Source organism: Malassezia pachydermatis (assembly GCF_001278385.1).
Source record: "Malassezia pachydermatis strain CBS 1879 chromosome Unknown scaffold8, whole genome shotgun sequence".
In the NCBI taxonomy this organism is placed as follows: Eukaryota; Fungi; Basidiomycota; class Malasseziomycetes; order Malasseziales; family Malasseziaceae; genus Malassezia; species Malassezia pachydermatis.
This window is the reverse complement of record NW_017253145.1, coordinates 90280-111162: the sequence shown is the minus strand read 5'-3', so window position 1 is coordinate 111162 and position 20883 is coordinate 90280. Positions and strand designations below refer to the sequence as shown.

The 20883-nt window shown below is 49.9% G+C and overlaps 10 protein-coding genes across 10 annotated transcripts; 6 read left to right on the top strand and 4 right to left on the bottom strand.

Annotated features, from left to right (window-relative positions):
* Nucleotides 1-3909: 3909 nt before the first annotated feature.
* Malapachy_0481 (putative secretory lipase (family lip)) lies at nt 3910-5319 on the top strand (the record flags this gene model as incomplete). The annotated part of the gene is made up of 1 exon (XM_018135000.1): nt 3910-5319. One exon carries the CDS (start codon nt 3910-3912, stop codon nt 5317-5319), a length of 1410 nt encoding a protein of 469 aa, XP_017990591.1.
* A 1582-nt stretch (nt 5320-6901) lies between these two features.
* On the bottom strand, nt 6902-7561 carry Malapachy_0506 (hypothetical protein; the record flags this gene model as incomplete). The annotated part of the gene is made up of 1 exon (XM_018135023.1): nt 6902-7561. One exon carries the CDS (start codon nt 7559-7561, stop codon nt 6902-6904), a length of 660 nt encoding a protein of 219 aa, XP_017990514.1.
* A 1071-nt stretch (nt 7562-8632) lies between these two features.
* Malapachy_0496 (mfs general substrate transporter) lies at nt 8633-10176 on the bottom strand (the record flags this gene model as incomplete). Its single annotated transcript, XM_018135014.1, has 2 exons — nt 8633-8779; nt 8812-10176. 2 exons carry the CDS (start codon nt 10174-10176, stop codon nt 8633-8635), a joined length of 1512 nt encoding a protein of 503 aa, XP_017990584.1.
* Nucleotides 10177-10880: 704 nt separating this feature from the next.
* Nucleotides 10881-11774, bottom strand: Malapachy_0473 (s family protein; the record flags this gene model as incomplete). The annotated part of the gene is made up of 1 exon (XM_018134992.1): nt 10881-11774. The coding sequence occupies one exon, from the start codon at nt 11772-11774 to the stop codon at nt 10881-10883; it is 894 nt and encodes a 297-aa protein (XP_017990444.1).
* Nucleotides 11775-12937: 1163 nt separating this feature from the next.
* On the top strand, nt 12938-13864 carry Malapachy_0482 (carnitine acyl carnitine carrier; the record flags this gene model as incomplete). Its single annotated transcript, XM_018135001.1, has 1 exon — nt 12938-13864. One exon carries the CDS (start codon nt 12938-12940, stop codon nt 13862-13864), a length of 927 nt encoding a protein of 308 aa, XP_017990594.1.
* Nucleotides 13865-14014: 150 nt separating this feature from the next.
* Nucleotides 14015-15403, top strand: Malapachy_0490 (hypothetical protein; the record flags this gene model as incomplete). The annotated part of the gene is made up of 4 exons (XM_018135009.1): nt 14015-14419; nt 14450-14510; nt 14539-15284; nt 15314-15403. The coding sequence occupies 4 exons, from the start codon at nt 14015-14017 to the stop codon at nt 15401-15403; spliced, it is 1302 nt and encodes a 433-aa protein (XP_017990631.1).
* An 80-nt stretch (nt 15404-15483) lies between these two features.
* On the top strand, nt 15484-15950 carry Malapachy_0491 (dna-directed rna polymerase complex i subunit rpa12; the record flags this gene model as incomplete). Its single annotated transcript, XM_018135010.1, has 3 exons — nt 15484-15514; nt 15548-15658; nt 15688-15950. The coding sequence occupies 3 exons, from the start codon at nt 15484-15486 to the stop codon at nt 15948-15950; spliced, it is 405 nt and encodes a 134-aa protein (XP_017990499.1).
* Nucleotides 15951-16130: 180 nt separating this feature from the next.
* On the top strand, nt 16131-17048 carry Malapachy_0488 (hydroxyacylglutathione hydrolase; the record flags this gene model as incomplete). Its single annotated transcript, XM_018135007.1, has 3 exons — nt 16131-16606; nt 16634-16755; nt 16783-17048. 3 exons carry the CDS (start codon nt 16131-16133, stop codon nt 17046-17048), a joined length of 864 nt encoding a protein of 287 aa, XP_017990590.1.
* Nucleotides 17049-17225: 177 nt separating this feature from the next.
* Nucleotides 17226-18281, top strand: Malapachy_0489 (sorbose reductase sou1; the record flags this gene model as incomplete). The annotated part of the gene is made up of 1 exon (XM_018135008.1): nt 17226-18281. The coding sequence occupies one exon, from the start codon at nt 17226-17228 to the stop codon at nt 18279-18281; it is 1056 nt and encodes a 351-aa protein (XP_017990589.1).
* A 101-nt stretch (nt 18282-18382) lies between these two features.
* Malapachy_0426 (transcription corepressor) lies at nt 18383-20872 on the bottom strand (the record flags this gene model as incomplete). The annotated part of the gene is made up of 1 exon (XM_018134946.1): nt 18383-20872. One exon carries the CDS (start codon nt 20870-20872, stop codon nt 18383-18385), a length of 2490 nt encoding a protein of 829 aa, XP_017990523.1.
* Nucleotides 20873-20883: the final 11 nt, after the last annotated feature.

Sequence of the window (20883 nt, the reverse complement as noted above, 5' to 3'; positions counted from 1 at the left end):
GACCCGATGCAGCCTGGACTGCAAAATGCTCCCATCTCGTGCCCATTCTGTCGGGCCCAGAATGAAGTTGCTTGGGGTCAGGTTACCTCGAAGCATTGGAAAGCGAAGTGCCAACACTGCATGGCGGCGTTCGGCCCAGAAGAGATCGCTGGACGGCTGTGGCTAGATGATGCCTCTGTATGGTGTGCGGGCGGCGACGACATTACAGGATTCAGACTTCGTGGTGCTGTGTTGTCGGCACATGACGACTGCTACTTCCCGAAAGACCCATATGCGCCCATACTTCTCCGCATCTTTGCAAATAACCGCACATCTACTTCGTTAAGCGCAGAAATTAATGCTCAGTTTGATCCTTCTAAAGATCTTTACGGTACGATCACACGAGGACAAGAAACACCACAGAGCCTTGCTCAGAAACTCGGCCTGAACATTGACAATTTGTCTAGCCAAATTTGGCAGCACGTGAAGGAAACAGGCATTTACTTGAAAGAGAATAAGACGGTCATTGGTTTATCAAGGAGAGAAGAAATAGACCACCGCATTAATTTGATGTTCAAATTCTACAAGGATGCTCATTCACTGAGCCAAACAAGTTTGGATTTGTGTGCAGCAGTGAATCGCCAATACAAATTTGTGGATGAAATGGAGAAACTTGGCTGGCTTGAGCGACCTGGCCTCGTTTCTTATCCACAACTTTGGGATAGGTACACAAAATGGCTTGGATTGGCTAGCTTGAAGCCAGGACCGATGGTACCTACATTGGATATTGACCTTGTTTGGCACACACACATGCTCAGTGCATCATATTACTGGGACTTGTACCATGCTATTGGGCTGTTCCTGGACCACAATGACAAAGTAGAGGGCAAAGACCTGACTCGTTTCACTCACTATTCAGAGGGTAGTTGGAAGCAGCTCTATAAAGAGAGCTACATGGAAAGTTCGAACAAGGCCTCAAGTTTTAAGAGCCTGTTTGGTAAAAGCAAGTCCAGTGAGCAGAGTGAACCGAGCATTGGAGCTAAGAAATTGAGCTTGATGAATAAGGTTCAAGTTTGTGACCAAGCATCTTTCGATAAGCTAAGTGACTACGCACAGAGTTTCTACGTTACGGGTGCCTCTGAAACAAGCGCTGGGAATTGCATGTCCGGTGGAGACACACGCGTAGGATATAGCTCATGTCTATCTGTGGATCTGGGCTATAAAACTATGGAGCAGGGTATACTTAGCCAATCTGTTCTTCGTTCTCGGTCCAGGGCGAAGTATCAAGACTCCTCAGTTTCCGCTATTGCAGGCGTATCCATGGGCTTCTGATAGAACCTGACTAATTTAAATAAAGCTCACCCGCCTTTTTCTTTTATCAATTATGCCCGTGTCCGGAAAGTGGAGCAGAGTCCCACGGGCCTCCCTAAACACCACGAACCTGACCACAATGGCGTTTCTAGAAGAATATTTTGACCGTATTGGATTTAAAACGGAGGAACGGCCTCCCCCTTCGCTAGACACATTGAAAGAACTTCATCACCTTCATCCTAAGTCTATCCCTTTCGAGAATATTGATGTTGTGGTGGGAAAACCTGTTTCAGTTGATCCTGAAGCTGTGAAAAAGAAACTTGTCTCAGAGAAGCGAGGTGGGTATTGTCTTGAGCAAAATGTATTATTCAATGAAGTGCTTCGTGAAATTGGATTCCAGACAAAAATTTATTTGGCCAGAGTAGTATGGGTGAATAAAGGACCAGACTACTTGCCACCTACACATGTGTTTTTGGGCGTCATTATTGATGGGGAAGAGTTTGTAGCAGATGTGGGCTTTGGTGGTCAAACACTTTCCGGCCCCCTTCTGCTAAAGACAGGTTTGGAGCAAAAGGTACCTAAAGGCTTGTTCCGCCTTACAAAATACGAAAACGCTGAACTTCCATATGATAAAATCATGCTTGAAGTAAAGTTGAAAGACGAATGGAAGTCTATCTACTGTTCTAATTTGTCACCTCAGCGTTTATCCGACTTGCAAGTACAAAACTGGTGGACTTCTGCAAATCCTAACTCACCCTTCTTGAAAAGGCTCATTTTAGCCAAGCATACAGAAACTGAATCTGTCAACTTATTGAATTTGGGCTTGACTATTTATCATCATGATACTGGTGAGAAGGAAACACATGCATTAACGTTGGAAAACATTCTCGAAGTTTTGGAGGAAAGGTTCACTATATCGGTTCCAGAATTGGAGACAGAATTGAAAGCATTCCTGTCCAGGATCAGCACATAGTTAATAGGTGCACCTTTTATTTCGCTTATTCATCAGTGAAACAACCGTTTGGATAGGGTTAATTTGTCTGATGTCGAAATGTGTCAAAATTGGTCCGACCTGTCAGAGTGGAGTGGGCTTCGAATGCCATCCTAACTTCGGGGGTAGCCGGCACTCTGGCTTAGTCACAGTGTCGGGAATATTATAGACGCCATCTTGGCGGGTCTTCTTTTTACAGACACTACTATACCGTCCCCCATGTCCATACTCTCATCTTATTTTACACGAATCGGCTTTTCGTGCAAAGGTATCCCTAAACCAACCCTCGACACACTCAGGGAACTTAACCGCCTCCATACGCAGACCATCCCATTTGAAAATCTAGATCCTTTTATGGGTCGCAGGGTGCCAATTGACCTTGAGTCTATTCGTAAGAAACTGGTGGACGGGAGCCGCGGCGGCTACTGCTATGAACAGAACAAGCTTTTCCGCCACGTTCTTGAGCAAATTGGATTTAATGTGTCGACTTACGCTGGGCGTGTTGTATGGGGCTTTGACGAGCCGCGATTTAATGCAACAACGCATATGCTTCTGGGGACAAAAATTGAAGGGAAGGAATATATTGTCGATGTAGGCTTTGGTGGTCAAACCTTATCAGGTCCAATCGCCCTGGAGACTGGGATCGAGCAGCAGCTTCCCCTAGGCACATACAGGATAACAGACATCAAGCATCGCGATGACCTGGGTGACTCGGACTTTATGCTCGATGTTAAATTAGGGTCAAATACGTGGAAATCAATATATACTTTTAACCAAAATGAGCTTTTTGATGTTGACCTTGAAGCTCCGAATTGGTATGTGTCCACCTACCCGAAATCTGTTTTCGTCAAGGGCCTGATGGTGGCCGCTCATGGTCCCGACTATTCACTTAGTCTGTTAAATCGCAGGTTGACGAAGCATCTAGTTTCGGGAGACAAAGACGTCACGGAACTGAAAGCATCGGAAATCCCTCAAGTTCTCAAAGACAAATTCGGCATTGAGATTCCCGGAAATCAGGAGGAGCTTGTTACTGCCATTGAACGTCTTCCTGACTCATTCGTCTAGCTTTTTGTTCTTATTTTTCTTTTTTTTTGCTAAGAGGCACCATAGCTTCGTACGCTGCATTTTGTTGCCACACACACAAAAATTGCAGACTATTCCCATTCTACTATAGATTTGTACTTCATGCATATTTTGCGTATGGAATGCCGATCACTTCGAATGGGGGATCTCCCAAGCGACTTTTCAAGGCGACTTTTTGCCGTAGTAAGACAAAAATGGAGCCAATCATTCTTTTCTTAGCAGCCCATGCACCCGCACCAGAGGGGTGTCTGCATTGGATCTCGCTAGTCATCATGCCAGGGGTAACCCCAATTAGGATCATCGGTAAGGTTTTATTGTCCCCACATTCATCTTAGTAAGCACACTGCAGCATTTCAAGAGGAAGAAGCAAGGGAGCTCTAAAGGTAGAACGTGAATCTAGTTTGGGCCAACCAGATCTATGGAGTCAAGCTCCCGTATCCTGGAATGTTAAGCAGCTTCCCAAATGGTGCTGGAAGCTCCCTGTTTTTGCTCACTATATATGGGAGAATGATCCCTATAGCCATTATCTAGGATCGTGCTATAACATGAAAACTTTGCTCTATACGACGCTCTCTCTTTTATTCTTCTGCTCAATCCAAGCGCTTGCCCTGGAAGTGCGTGCTTCTCTACCCTACCCTGCTGATGATCCATTTTACAGCCCCCCGGATGGCTGGAAGGACAAACCTCTGGGCACTATTCTCCGCAAGCGCAAAGTGGAAATTAACTCCTTTTTTGGCCTGAATCTTCAAGAAGCTTGGCAACTGCTTTATCGTACTAGCTATGTCACAAAGGATCAGCCTACGACTTCCGTTACCACGATCATGGTCCCATACAACGCCAAACGGAATAGACTTTTGGTGAGTGGTGAGTTCGAGGATGCGAACGGCCCACAATGTGCACCGAGCTATACCTATCGCGCAGGTGTTCAAAGTGATCCATCTGCTACAGTTAATATGGCGGCCACAATTCCTTACCTAAAAGAAGGATATATTGTCACTGTTCCTGACAAAGAAAGTCGTAAGGGCGCTTTTGCCTCTGGTCATGTGGAAGGCCATCAAACGCTGGACGCTACTCGAGCCACTTTAGCATTTGATCACTTGAATCTCACCAAGGATATTCGTATTGCAGGTCAAGGTTATTCTGGTGGTGCCATTCAAACTGGCTGGGCTGCCTCTCTCAAGCCGACATATGCCCCAGAGCTTCCCTTTGTGGGATGGTATGCTGGTGGTCCCCCCACAAACCTCACCAGTTTGATTCTGTCTATCAACAAAGGCATATTCTCCGCTTTCCTCCTTGGTGGTGTAGCTGGCCTATCTGATACATATCCTGAAATGAACGACTACATTGAAGAAGTCGCAACTCAGGAAATGAAGGATGCATTGGACTATATCCGCACACATTGCCTGGTTGACGACTTGCTGAAATACCCCTTCCAGGATATTTTCGACTACAAATGGACCACGAAAGGTCCACATGTTTTAGACGATCCTCGAATTCAGAAAGTACTCGCAGACTTGACAATGGGTGTGAAAGAAGAGCAAACACCTGATGCCCCTGTCTTGATCGTGTCGGGCAAAGTCGACGAAATCTCGCCTAATGAATCTGCCGAAAAGACTGCTCGTTCCTGGTGTAACTATGGTGGTTCTGTCGAGTTTGTCGACTATGATACTGATCTATCTGCGCACTTTATCACACAAGTCACAGCTACTACAAGGGCGTTTAAATGGGTCCGTGATCGTCTCGAGGGCAAACCGCTTCCAAAGCGCTGTATTTTCACAAAGAGCTATGATGTTATACTGGATGTGGAAGAATTGGGCGATCAGTATGTCGATATCCTGAAGATGATTGATGGCTTTGCTGGTGACAAGATTGGTCCTGGTGACAAGATCCTCATTTCGAAGCTTAAGAAGGGTCAACAGCGTGATCATAAGCGTCGTTATTATAAGGCATTGTAATGTTGAGTAAGAAAAATATAGTGCTAGTGATATCCCTAATTTTGATATTCTTACACGAAATCCTATAAATCTGATGCTCGGAAAATTTCCTCAATATTACAGGCCCTTAGCAGCCTTGCTCAGCGTGTTATTTTTGCGAAGTGCTTTATTCCAATAACTTACATAAAGGGTCCGTGTTAGCTCTACCGATACATCCGAAGCTATTCGAGTCATTAGGCGCGGCTACAATGAAGCGTTGCTGTCTATTGTACGTGCTTTCGTCTTTTCCTCAAAACAAAGTACATGCAATGTTGTGCAAAGTCAAAATATCTAAATGCTTATTCAACTCCTGGTATTAAGGATCTGCCAAAAACAGCAAATTACGAGTACAGATCATAACTTTATATTTTCAGACTATGCTCTGATACCTGATTGGTCCGTCAGTCTCCACAACCCCACTCAGGATAACGCGCCCAAGTGTCTACTTTCGAAGATCTGCACAAACTAGCGGTACGGGGTTGCCCGTCAATTGCTGCATGTTAGGAATGATCGACAGTCAAACGTCCATTTCTGCCTGCTCTGCCCTATTTTCAAAAAGTATTTGAAGAGCCGAATTCCCAGAAGACTCAGTCAGGTCGCTTGTCTTGTTGCTATGCGGGTTTGGATTTAGTCACTCTTTCTTATCAGCCTTTGCGCCATTCAATCTCTGGCGCCTCATAATTCGCCCGATGATCCTCCTTTCTCAGCTGATGATCCATTTTACTAACCTCCCAATGGATAGGAGGACAAACCCAAAGGATATATCTTCCGCTCCCGTAAGGTCCAGCTTACTGGTTTCGATACCACGCACCTCAAAAAGCCTGGCAATTGCGCTATCGCACTACCTATGTCACCGATAATCAACCTACCACCTCTGTGACTACCATCATGGTCCCTTATAATGCAAGCAAAGACCGTGTGCTGGTGTACGGTGACTTTCAAGACTCCAGTTCTGATCAATGTGCACCAAGCTATTCATTCCGTCTTGGCTTTGATGATGATTTTGCTGGCGTTATTACCAAGCTTTGACTTACCCTTAGCTGCAAGATGGTATGATTGTCACAGTGCCGGATAAGGAGGGTCGAAAAAATGCTTTTGCTTCTGGTCATGTTGAAGGTCGTCAAATTCTTGATGGAATTCGTGCTACGTTAGCATTTGACAAGCTCAATCTATTCATTGTAGTTGAAAATAATGAATTTTTTTTTTGGCTCTCTCACTATTTCTTTCTATGGCTGACGGTCTTGTCCCATGCGAGGTACGCGCCTTGCTGCGACAGTATTAAAAGACTAAGTCTACATAAAGCCAATCAATTCACTTTGTAACATGACCGGAGAAGAGCAGTTATTTTACGAGATAGCTTAAAACCAAATGAACATGTTTACATCAAACTCCTTATGAAGTACCATAAATATGCTAGAAAGAATGGGCGATGATTTAAACAAACTATTGGAAGTATTGTACATGATTTTTTTTTTTTTGGTTCAATGGACTAAATAAAAAAAATGCGTGCGACCATTTTCGTTTGTTGTCGTTGCAGTCGACTGAAGAACCAGTCAGGTATTAATTAAACAAGCAAACTATAATCAGACCAGAAATTCAAATCAGGCATAACCATCATTTTACTCGGGTTGCTCTGGGCATTAGGCAAGAAAGTATTCATAGGAAAAGTGGTGTTTTGCGGACTTGATATGACTGGCTGCTGTTGAAGTGGAACTTTCAAACTTTCAACCATATTGAAAGACGGAGATGGACTAGTGAGCTGCTCTGACCCAAAAGTCGCACTTGTAGGATCCGTATACAGATCACCAGCCATAGGCGATATCTGCATTACCGGCTGGATCAGACCAGTGTTAGCAAGCAAATTCTGCTGCAGCACAAAGTTGGTATTTAGGGCAGGGGTAGTGGGCGAAGTTTCTGCACTTGAAAGTATCGATGTAGCAGAATCCAAGAACGGAGAGTAAAGCGAGTCTTGAGGAGATGGCATAGCACAAGCTGGCGTGTCTGCTGCCAAATTAAGTGCAGCAGGCGGATCCTTCCTATCTGCCGAAGCAAAGCCTTGAACCTTGCTCCACGCATCCAAGAAATTCATAGTCTGCAAACTCTGATCCAACATGGGGTTCATATTGTCTTCACTGAACAAAGGTGTCGTCATGGGTTGCTGCTGCACACATCCCATATCGACACTAGGAGATTCTTGCTGGGATACAGGGTTAAAGTTAAACATTGCCGGTGGACGTGAGTTTGGCGAAGAAGAGAATGCCATACTATTGGGCGACATAACTCGCGAAGTAGGAGTGGTTGGTTTCTGTTGGGTCACAACATTCTTTTTCACACGGGAATGAGCATGGAGGCCAAGCAGCTTGCAGCACCGATTCCGGCATTGAAGAGCACGTCGATTATCGAAATGAGTCGAAATAATCTGCCAGCATGAACCATGCTTCTTGAAAAGTTCAACAAGAAGCTTGTCTTCAGCCTCTGTCCATGATGACTTATTGATCATTGGATCAAGTACTTCTCGCCAACGCTTGCTACATTGGTCACCAGAGCGGTTCCCCACATGCTCGGCGATTCTCGCCCAATCATTTCCAAGCTTGGCAACGCCGCTTCGAAGGCGCTCATCTTCTTCAACTGCCCAAGATCCTTTTTTGAGCCTGTCATTCAATCCATTCACCCAGCGCTTACGGCAGGCCTTAGCTGTACGTCCAGGTATACACGCCGCCACTTCCGTCCAACGAGTATCTTTTGAAAATTGGTACTTTTCCATAATACGCGTAAGAATAACGTCTTCTTCTGGTGTCCATTTCCGTCGATCTGTTGTTGTATTCTCTCCCTGAGATGCGCAAAGCATCGTATCTCCGCCCATTGCCAGAATGCGAAGATGGAAGAAATCAGATCAGCACGGGAAGCTTGGCGATGCGTTCTTGTACCCTTACCCGTCTTTGCCGGAATCAAAATGGCCCTCAATACCTCGCTTGTATCTTGATTTGCAGATTGGTTTTTATTCGTCAGGACTTAAGCTACCGTTGATTGTTTATCGTCACTCGCCAATCACATTCGTGGCTTATATAACCGTTTATCGTTCCCTCACATGTGCATTCTCAATTACTAACTGAGGTGACACGTGAGACCAAATGCAAGAGGGGGTTGGCTTTACTATCAAAATGCGACGCGAGATCATTAAAAATGTCCCTGAAATAGAAATATTCCATACAGCTTCTGAGATTGCTTTTAGCACTTGCAGTGATTATTAAGGGCAATTTCGTTGTTAGAATTGTCTCGCAAATATGAAATTCAACTACTCAAATCCATACTTTGCCTTTGAACGAAGGAAAGCACCGTATTTATTCAGGATGAAAGGAATAGGTAAGAGAAGCAGAGCAATAAATGCTAGCAAACAAGAGGCCCAGCGAGGGTTTAATTTGTCATACATTTGTGTCGCAAACTGGGTCGTTAGTTTTTGAGTAAGGTGCATACCAATGGGAAGCCAAAGCCGAAAGCTGACCGGACCATGGTGTTGGCCGACAGTGCACTCGCAGTCTGAGCACGATATGTGTCTGCCATGTAGGTAAACAAGCTAAAGAAGACGAAGAACATTGAAATACCAAAGAGAGATCCCGCCACAATAGGAGACCAGATAGAAACACCTTCATAGGAGGTCCATGCAAACCAAAAGAGACAAATGACCAAGATTGGCGCACCATATATGGCAGGTCGGAGGCGCTCTTCAGGTGCAAGATTCCCTGTGGGACTGGCTCTCATTTTCGTAACATAGCGTTTATTCTCAACGAGAGCATAAAAGGCACCAGCACTAATACAGCCAGCAAGGAAACCCTGGAATGTCAACCCACATTGGAGAGCGTTAAGACCATGGAGATTCATGAAAACGATCGGGTATGCTTCGAAAAAAAGGTAAAGGAGACCGTAGATAAAAGAAATATACATCGTGATAGCTTGAAGCATCGGTTCATAGATTAGCATCAAGATAGGAAGTAAGAGCCAACGCGTTACCAATTCTTTGAAGTCAATTTTACGAAGTTCGACAGGCGCTTTATAACGATCATCACCCGTTTCTTTACGAAGACGCTTGGCTTTTTTCTTAAGCGTCATATTTGGATTAGTCTCCCACAAAGTAAAGAAGCTTAATATTGTCATGAAGCCTGAGAAAATAGTAAGCGTCCAGAATCCCCATTGCCATGCAGCATGTTCTACAACAATCCAACCACCGATGAGAGGGCCAACAGCAGGACCAGCCATAGGTGACATGGCAAAAAGCGTCATGCCTAGCCCAATAAGTTCTTTTGTCCAGATATTTGCCATTGTACCACCACCAACCACAAAAGTACATGATCCAAATGTACCGGCGAGGAAACGAAACAGAATCAGGCCAGTAATGTTGGGAGAGAGAGCACATGCCATATTAAAGATGGTTGCACCCAGGGTAGAAATTATAAGTGGCCAGCGAATGCCATATACTTCAGAGATAGGGGCCCAAACTAATGGACCAACACAGTATCCCGCAACGAAAATAAAGAGAGCAACCTTCATCGTTTCTGACGACACGCCAAATTCCTTAACAAGTACGGGAATAAGCATAGATGGTAGTGAAGAGGCAATGGTAGAGCAAACTGTCAGTAAGCCAATAAGGACAGAACAATAGGCTCGTGCAGCCAAGGACCAGTTCGTACCCAGCTCCTTATCATCACCATCCCACTCAACGACGATAACGTCAGATACCATATTCTCATCATCTTCAGTTTGGTCTTCATCTCCAATATTGTAAGGCAAGCGAGCTCCCGTTTCAATGTCCGTTGTCCCATGTCCAATCATCACGTCAGGCATATCGGTGTTAGGGTCGTCATTGTAACTGAAATAAGTAAGACGGCGAACGCCAGTATCACCATCTTCACTTGCAACAACAGAAGCACGTCTTCCACGACTGTTTCGACTTGAGACTTGCCTCAGGGTATTACGGCTTGTTGTACGGGTAAGATTGGAACGCGAATTTCCAGAGCTGACGCGTCTCATTGGGTTGATCACTGGCGCGGCTTTGGAATCATGCTCCTTCGCAAAATTAATCCCGGGAGACGTCACCTTCTGCTTAAATTGGGGATCGTAGATGGGTATCACTACACCGCTGGGCAGAGTGTTTTTCGCATTCTAGCATTGTAAGTTTCTTTAGCGTGACCACATACCACCTCGGTAGGGCTCAACGGTCTCTCTCCCGTGCCAATGACGTCCGAGGATGAATGTTGCTGTGCAACATTCTTGACCTCAACGATTTCCTGGAATGTCAACTCATGTCTCGATGGTACTTACGATAGCCATAGGGAAGAGTGAGGTTAAGGGTAGCCAAGTGTTGAAAATTGGATTATGTCCAATTGCAACTAGTCCACCGCTATTTTCGAAGCACACGAAGCTGTCCAATGCGTTTTGGTATGTGCATTCAATGGATGTCTGGCCAATGGCGTATGAGATCGGACGTGCCCGAAACATTTTTTTTTTTTTCCATGATGATAATTTATTTAGCCAATGCATTCTAACTACTACAACTTGGTTCCAGGCAGATGGAATTCTTGTGCATATGTGAAGTACCATTGCATTAAACGCAGCATAGCAGGAGGTGGTTTCATAGCGACCAATATATTAGACACCTTGCTAAGACCTTCAATCTTAATGATTTTGAAGAGCTGCTTGGCAACAGCACTAGGATAAACACTGTCGCTGTACCAGCGATGGTTGTACGCCGTAAGATGCATCGCCATAGAAAGAGCCTGCTCTAGACTTCCTTTTTCAGTAAAGTACTCCAATAGACGTTGATATGCTTTGGGTCGGAAGTTCTGCAAAATGCACTGTAGGAATGCGTCATGCGCTTCCTCAGGGTGGTGAAGCCGTAGAGCTAGTTCACCTAGCAATTCCCAGTCTGTCGCAGAGCGCTTGATCGGCATGGCCTGGATATCATAATGTGCTTGCTCAGCACGCCAAATAGTATATACACGGAGGTCTTCATACAACACCATAAAGAGGTTATCAAGCCAGCGTTCGCACAGGCGTTTATCCGTAAAGGAAAGCCAATGCGCTTCTTCGGGTGTTTTCCTCATTGGTTTGCTTTGCTCTTCGTCATCCTTGGACGATGCACCATCATGGGGAAGTTGGTCTTGTTTACGGTACTCCTCTTCCATAACGAAGACTTCAGATCGGTATTTAAGAAGATCATCCCAGCCCACTTTATTCACAATCTTGGTAAGAATTGCATAGGCGCTTGCAAAAGTGCCACGAAGCGACGGAGCTGGCAACCGCAAAAGCGTGGAATCCACTTCACCTTGGTCCAAACTTTCATCCTCAAGCATTCGGCTCTGTGTGGCTAGCCGCGGGACTGGAAAATGTGTGCGAGCCGCTTGGGGAATACGGTGGAGATCGCGTTCACTATACGTAAACATCGGGCACGAGTTGAGTGTTAGAAGTGCTTCCGCCCAGTCTCCTGCTTCAATGTAACATTCTGCTAATTTTGCCCATGTAACAAACTCGCTTGGAGCACAGTTTATAGCCTGTTTTGCTAGCTTAATGGCCCACGCGTTCTGTCCTTTGGAGCGCATCAAGTCTGTTTGGACATGAAGGACGACATAGCTATGCGGATTTTGCTGGAGTGCCTGGTGCATGACCTGAACGGCTTTCACTTCTTCATTCATCCCAAGATACGCTCGCGCAACAAGGGCGGACACTTCAGGCTCCCTAGCCCACAACTTTTCAAAAAGGTTAGCTGCATGCTCATATCGTGAAGCCTCCCCGAAATATTTCAATATACCTGCGGAGAGGTGGTTGTGGACCAAGGTAGCGACCTGGATCTCTGGCTCGCTTCCAAGCTGCCATCCTTTGAAGAACAAGTTTTCGGCCGCTTGTAAGAATCGCACTTCGCTATCGCGATTAGGGATCGGATCTAATTTTCGATAGCCAAGGAGCGAGAAGTTTACATCATCCGAGTAAAGAATGGCACGCAAAATTGCGGATAGATACGTTTCTTGCCATAATTCAGGTGTAGGTTCCGATCGTTCTCCGCGTGCATTCACAACGTACGTCTGTACACTACCAGGAATGCACACTTCCACGCGTAAATCCACCCGTGAGAAGGCGTTATAGCAACAGTAAACACCGCCTCGAATTTTATAGTGAGACTTGGAACCAATCCATGCAGAGTTTGCATCTAATTCGTTTGACAAACTTGTAATGTATGTTGCCAGTGTAGCCGATGACGAAGCGTCGATGCCAGATACCAAGTGATAGGAACCATATTCCTTACGTCCGTTGGTTTTCAAGACATGGCATAGATCTGGCGGACCAAGCTCACGAAATGAGGGTAGAGATTCAGATCGAGATTGTATACATTCCCCAATCTCATTCTCGAAGAATTCTGGCAGCGACACGAAAGTGTCACCCATACTAGCTAACGAGTTTGTAAATGGGCTTGGGATCTGAGCTAGGCGCATCTGACTTGACACACGTGGCATCCATGTGCGCTACTTTCAAACCACCGGTCCGGTTCAAAGTGGGCCCGATACTTTAAATTCGCAATGTGTTTTTGACATTCCCCACTCGCACTTCCAACATGGCGGACGATCTCAGCGCTGAGAACATTGAACTGCAAGATGCTGGCACCAGCGTTGCCTCCTCTGTGAAGTCTTTCCTTTCGGGTGGCTTTGGTGGTGTGTGTGCTGTCCTTGTCGGCCACCCCTTCGATCTTATCAAGACTCGTCTCCAGACTGCCACGCCGGGCACCTACACAGGTTCCATGGACGTCATTCGCAAGACCATTGCGGCTGATGGTATCAAGGGTCTCTACCGCGGTATGGGTCCCCCTCTGGTCGGTGTGACCCCTATCTTTGCTCTGTCCTTCTTTTCGTACGATCTTGGTAAGAAGCTTGTGTATGCCATGACACCGAACCGTACGGATCAGCACCTTACCCTTTCTGAGCTTGGTTTCGCTGGCTTTTTCAGTGCCATTCCCACGGTCATGGTAGCTGGTCCTGCCGAGCGTATCAAAGTGTTGCTTCAGCTGCAGGGCCAGTCCAGCACCGGCCCTAAGTACAACGGTCCTGGTGACGTCGTGCGTCAGCTGTACAAGGAAGGCGGTCTCCGCTCCATCTTCAAGGGTACTGGTGGTACTCTTGCCCGTGATGGTCCTGGTAGTGCTGCTTACTTTGCTGCGTATGAGCTGGCTAAGCGTTACCTGACGCCGCCGGACTCTGACCCGAAGAACATCAACATTCTTACCACCATCACGGCTGGTGGTCTGGCTGGTATGGCTAACTGGGCTCTTGCTATCCCTCCGGATGTCATCAAGTCGCGCTACCAGGGTGCACCGGAAGGTACATACAAGAGCTTTATGGACTGTGCCCGCAAGACTGTGGCTGCTGATGGCGTTGGTGCGCTCTTCAAGGGCTTCGGCCCTGCCATGGCTCGTGCCTTCCCTGCTAACGCTGCTGTGTTCGTTGGTGTAGAGATGTCGCAGTCTTTCATGGACATGCTCTTTTAGATTCGATAGACCTACCATGAGATGCATGTATACATGATAATTGGCACTGCCCTTCCAACCTATGTGGAGGAATCGACTCGAGCGCCGCGGCCGCCCCAGTCTCTCACTTCCACGTCACCTGTTGCGTGTGACGTGCGGTTGTGGGTCGAAATGGACGCAGAAGAAGCGCGCAAGGCGCTAGATCTTGCGCGTAAGCATGATATGAATGGGAATACAGAGGCTGCACTAAAATGGGCGCGCAAGAGTGTGGCTATTTACTCTACTCCTGAGGCCATGGCCCTTTTCACTCGTTTGAAGGAGAAGGGTGCCCAAGGCGGCGGGGATGCCACTGGACCATCCTCCGCTGCTAAGCCAAGTATGGAAGAGTCGGAAAGTATTTACGCTTCGACCTCTACAAAAACCACTTCGGTGGATTCTGACGGTCATAAAAAGGAATATACAGAGAAGCAGGTTGACATCGTTCGACGCGTGAAGCGTGCCGGCGGCGATTTTTATGCCGTGCTGGATATCCAGAAAACTGCTACAGACTCTGAAGTGAAGAAATCTTACAGGAAGGTATGCTGTTTTTCTTTGTCTGACGTGTAGCTTGCGCTTCAGCTTCATCCTGATAAAAATAGGGCGCCTGGCGCAGATGAGGCGTTCAAACGTGCGTATAACCCTTCCTCACTCTTCAGTTGTTTCCAAAGCGTTCACAGTGCTCTCCGACAAGGATAAGCGTGCCTTGTATGATCGGTATGGTGGCGATCCAGACAGCCGCTTTGGTACCGCGCAGGCGTCCGGTGCTGCAAATCCGTTTAGCCAATTCCAAGGCGGCGCACGTATGCGGCCAGGTATGGGGACCGAAATCGACCCTGAGGATTTGTTCAACATGTTTTTCGGAGGTGGTATGGGCGGAGCCCAGTTTGGTGGTGGTCCCATGTTCTCTTTCGGAGGGCCTGGCTTTCGCACGCATTACTATCGGCCAGGGGCTAGCGCAAACGGCGCTCGCGCACGTCAAGCCGGCCAGCAACAGAATTCGAATCAAACGGCCATGTGGTTCCAGCTTCTGCCGATTGCAATTCTCCTTTTTTTCACGATCCTTTCCTATCTGCCCAACCTGTTTTCCGTGTCAGACCCTGATTTCCGCTGGCGCGCTACGTCCCTCCATCGTGCACAGCGCACTACGCATGACCGTGGTGTTTTGTACTATGTTGATCCGGTATCCTTTGCCAAGCATCCCTATGTAACCTCGTCCACGACATCATCGCGCAATGGTGGTAACGTGCAACGTTTTTCAAAAGAGAAGAGCAGTCCTGAATTGCGGGCATTTGAGCGTCGTGTAGAAGAGTCATGGATGAAGGAACTCTATCGACAGTGTGAGCATGCACAAGAATACAAGCGTAGGCGCATTGTTGATGCTCAAGGCTTCTTTGGTTTCGGTGTATGTACTACGCACAGACTAACAAACAGGGCGACCGTGAGAAAATAGCCAAGATCCAAGCGGAAGTGTACGAAAGCTGCGAGCAGCTCGAGCGGCTCTACGGCATCCGCCTCACATAGTTTGCATTCGTAGTGGAGGTGTGGTACACGTGACACTTTTTTCTTTTGTGCGGCATGGTGAGCGTCCTGTGCGTACGACCATGGCGGGGGCTTCATCGCTAGTGATTCCAGGTACGTAATGGCTGCCTATCTAATTCCACATAGACAAAATCGGATCTTTGCTGTTTTGCAGTGCATGTGGATCGCTACTGGATTTGCCAGACAACGATGATGTCATTACATGCACCCCTTGTGGAAGCACGCAGGATGCACGAAGTATGTTCTCACAATGCCCTCACACCTAGTTTATGACAATCTCTCTATTGTGACGCGCTCGCATCCCTCGGCCTTCCCATCGATCCTGCGCCAGAAGCGACAGCTTGTCAGCAACACAGGAGGTGATGCGGACATGGAGACGATGGAGCAGGCGACGATCAAGGAAAAGTGCCCAGGCTGTGGCAATGAGGAGATGAATTTCCATACCCTTCAGCTTCGCAGTGCGGACGAAGGTACTACCGTATTCTACGACTGTCCAAAATGTGGCTACAAATTCAGTCAAAACAACTAGCCGCCTCGCTACTCTTGACTCGGTAGTTGCCCTGTACGATAGCACGAAATTTGCGATGTCCTCCACATGCACACCTCAAAAGGGTGGGAAGTGGCGTCCGGGCTCGTTTTATTGATGCTCTCACGTCTACGCATCTCTACCCCGCCTCTTCGTTCGCCACTTCGAACATTTCAACGAAATATGCGGATTGTACCTGTACCTGTTCGTGATGACAACTATGCATACATTCTGATGTCGACGCCACAGAAAGCGCGCCCACAGGCCGTGTTTGTCGATGTGTACGATGTGCCTCGTGTGCAGAAGGTGGCTGCGCAACTTGGTCTCAAAGACGATAACATTCTTGGTGCTATTACGACGCATGGTCACCATGATCATGCCGGTGGCAACAAGGCGTTTGCATCGGCCTATCCAGGTCGCAAGATCTGGGGCGGTGCGTCGTCCGTGTCGAGTGTCACTGATCTTGTGCAGCATGGCGACTCATTTGAGCTGTTTGACGAGGCACCTGTCCATGTCAAGTGTCTTGCTACGCCATGCCACACACGCGACAGCATTTGCTTCTATGTAGAAGACACACGGAGTGAGTCTGCGTTGGCGCAGACGCCGAATGGTGTCAAAGAAGGGCCCGAGGGTGAGAAGAAGCGTGGTGTATTTACAGGGTATGTATGATACGACTTACACCGCAGTGATACGCTCTTTATTTCTGGGTGTGGCCGCTTCTTCGAAGGGTCTGCTGAGGATATGGACCGTGCGCTGAACGAGGTGCTGTCTACGCTACCGGAAGACACCCTCATCTACTGTGGCCATGGTACGTTTAGGAGAGCACTGACATTAGAATACACGAAATCGAATGCAGCGTTTAGTGCGGCTGTGCTGCCTTCCCGACCGGCTGTGCAGTCGTTGGTGGCGGATCTGCGTCGCGGACGCAACGGCGGTGTGACCACGGGGATTTACACATTGGGGGAGGAACGGCAACACAACCCATTCATGTTAGTCAGCGACCCCGAGGTGCTGCAGGTCACAGGGTCTCATGACAAGCTAGGCGCTATGCAGTATTTGCGCGAGGCTAAAAACCAAGGGCGTCTGCAAGCTGCCATCTAGGTGCTGATTATCTGACAATTGGCTGCCCAGCCGCTCCACGCATGATGACTAAGGCGTGATAAGAAGCACGGCCCGCACGGCCCGCACGGCCCTTAAGTCCCGCGAATTCCTACCCTGGGCCCTAGGCCTTTTTAGTAGTTTCTAAAAGAAGAAGCACTTCTATTCCTTCCCACGATAATGACTAGTTTCCTTCGTGCTGTTCCCAAGTCGCTGCTGCGTTCTGCCGCGGCCCCGTCGCTGCGTACTGCCCCGGTGCTGTCGGCCTCGCGTGCCTTTTCCATGACGGTGCCCTCGCACCTGTCGTACTGGAAGGCCAAGGAGATCCCCGACACGGACATTGATATGCCGATCAACCCCGGTGTCAACCCTGACCCGAAGAACATTGGTGTGAATGCTGTGCTCAAGCGTCGCCCTGAGACGATGGACAAGCATGTCACCACCATTTTTGCCGAGTTCTCCCTTCTGGAGAAAACTGCTGTGGTCACTGGTGGCAACCGTGGTCTTGGTCTCGAGATGGCTCTGGCGTTCGTTGAAGCGGGTGCCGAGGTATACGTCATTGATATGGCCGATGAGCCGAGTGAGGACTTCAAGAAGGTCGCCCAGCACTGCCGCAAGCTGGGCCGCCGCCTGACGTTCATTACGGCCGACGTGACGAACGAAAAGCAGATGAACGAGGCCATGGACTTCATCTTGGAAGATACGCCGACAAAGACGCTGGATGTGTGCATGGCCAACGCTGGTATCATGCAGACCTTCCCGGCTATCGACTACCCTGTGGACAAGTTCCGCAAGATGCTTGATGTGAACACCACGGGTGTATTCATCACGGCCAAGTCGGCTGCGCGGATCATGCGTAAGCGCCCTGATCTGAACACGTCGATCATCCTTACTGCCTCGATGTCGGGTACCGTTGTGAACCGTGACCAGCAGTGGGTTGCCTACAACACGTCGAAGGCTGCCGTGCTGCAGATGGGCCGCAACCTGGCTGCCGAGTGGGGTCCGCACAACATCCGTGTGAACACACTCTCGCCTGGTTACATCCGCACGAACCTGGTCTCGGACCAGCTCGACACTGACCCGGAGATGCTCGCTCGCTGGAGCGATGCCAACCCGCTGGGCCGCATCGGTCGCCCGCATGAGCTGCGTGGTGTGGTCGTGTGGCTTGCCAGCGCTGCGTCGTCGTTCTGCAACGGTGCTGACATTATCGTCAGCGGTGGTCACACCATTTGGTAAATACAAGCTCTTTCCTACTACCCTTCTAGTATAGTCCTTTTGCCCTTTCTCCATTTCCCAACCTATAGCTTATGTATGGTCCATGGAATATGGCTATTTCACTATGTTGTGAGTGCGCGAAGGAGGCCCGTGTACGACGACGCGAGGCTGGCCAAGGGCCCCTCGCGCATCACGTCCAGCACGGAGGCCAAGAGCGTGCGTTTGTCCCATCCCAGGACCGTCGGCTGCCAACTGGGCGTGCGTGGCTCGTAGTACACGGGCCCCAGCAGCGATTGCAGCAGGTCTTCGGCTTGGTTGCGGATCCCTTCCTGGGCCAGTCGCTGGGCGAGAGCTAGTAGTGCTTCGCGGTACTCGTCGGCACTTTCCAGCACGCACGCTGCCCGCATTCGCATTTCCCAATGCCGCAGCGTCGCAGCGACGATGCGCTGCGCAGGTAGGCCATGCTCGATATCTGCCGTTGTCAGTATGTCGTGCAGCTCCGCCTCGTAGTATCGTACGGGAGCCTCGTGACGTGCACTGCGTCCACGGCGTCGATCCCATGCCTCGCTATACCGTGCGATGGCGCCTTGGCCGACGCATACCAACGCGCCATGTTGCACATCGTACGCCCATACTTCTTCACGCTGCTTCAACACGACCACCGGCACGCCATTGGTGTGCACAGACAGCGACGCTACTTCGTCGCGTGGCACACGCACAGCATGCCCAAGCTCGGTGCCGGTCGTGGTATCCCACCGGCGCAGCTCGCCACGGAACGTCAAGGCCACGACGATGGCCTCGTGCACGGCCACATGTCCACAGGGCTCGACGTACAAGCTTTGCTGTCGGCTGCCGCGGGACGAGTACCAATGCATGGTACCGTCGGCCAGCGATACCGCTACGACTTGGCGACTGGCCGCGATGCTTACGACGGGGCTCGCGACAAAGTCGGCCCATTGGATGCGGTCTGCCGCGACGTATATCACGTCCGCATACGTCGTCGCGTTGTGGACGTCAATATGAGCCGCTTCCAGCGTGCACTGCAGCGTCGACTGCACGGGCATCGGCCAGCGCGACACGTCGTTGTCGATCTCGACATCCATAGGTACGCCGCGTGCAAGGGCCCGGACGGGGTGCTCGCCGCCCAGTGTACGAGCGTAAGGGTCGTACGCCGGCAGGCGCGCGAGAGGCGGCGGTGCGGACAGCTCTGTGCCGTGCGATATGGTATAGACAGGCGGTCGGCGCGGCTGCGGCTGCGGCTGCGGCTGCGGCTGCGTCGGCGAGGTAGCGGTGGTGGTAGCGGCAGCAGCTGCTAGGAAGGGGGATGGCGTCGACATGGCCGCGGTCGTTTGCATCAACGTAGGCCGGATGCGGCGCTTGCCATCGGCGTTGCGGGAGATGTGCTGCTGCAGTCGGTCTTGGCTCGCAGGCATCAACACCGCTGGCGCACGCGCCGTGGTCGTGGGGAGCGGCATGGGCGGCCTACGTGGCTTGGACGGCGCGACGTAGCCATACGCCGCACGGGCATCGAGCAACGTAGCCTCCGGCAACGCATGGCCGAGCTCCGTCTCGTCAAACGTGATCACGGCTACGGTGCCATCCGACGAACACGCATACAAGGAGTAGCCGTCGGCCGACCATACCAGATCCATAACGTGACGCTCAAAGAGGCTGCGTGCGACCATGAGCGGTCGCGAGGTGCCGGTAATCCATACGCTCACACTTTGATCCTGCGAGCCAAGGGCCACGACTGTGACGGGCCCCTTGGCGCCTTGGAACAGCCGAGGACTGCACGCCGCCACCGTCACGGCATTTTCATGGCCGACCAACGCAATGTCCGACGTCCATGCGTACCTGGGTATCACACTTGCGACGAACACGGGGCCATTCATCGCATTGGCAGCGAGAAGATGCGCGCCATCTGGCGACCACGACGGACGGTGGAAGAACGTCGTGCTGGGCGCGCCATGGAACGGGTCCGAGATTGAGGCCTCGAGGCCCCAATCGCTTGTCCGCCAGACCTTGAGCGTGCGATCGTCGCTGCTCGTCGCAAGAAACTGGTCGACGGGATCAAAGGCCACGCCCTTGACAAAGCCATGGTGGCCGCGAATCGTGCGAACACGCTCAAACGTGTCGCCCGACCATACGATGACCAGCGAATCGAGGCCCACCGTCGCAAGGTACGTGTCCGAGTCGCTCCACGCCACATCTGTCACGTCCGAGTCATGGCCGGGCAGGCGGCGGTGCGGTCGCCATTGTTCGACATTCGTCTCGGACGTGCCAAACGCCAGGCCACTGCTCGTCCCTGTCGTATCCAGCTCCCATACCAGGGCCACGGTATCGTCTGAGCCTGACGCCAAGTACTTGCCGGAATGCGACCACCGCACCGATAACACGGCGCCTGTATGCCGTGCCAACGTACTTAGCAAGCGCCGCTCCGACGACGTGTCGTCCAGCACGGGCGCGGTCGACCATACGCGGATCTTGGTATCCAGACCCCCGGTCGCCAATCGCGTCCCGTCCGGGTGCACATCCACACTGTAAATCGTCGATCGCTTCGCCCGTTCATCCGCGCGATGCACGAGCCAGTCGGGCACCGTGATGCGGACCATCGACGCGGCAC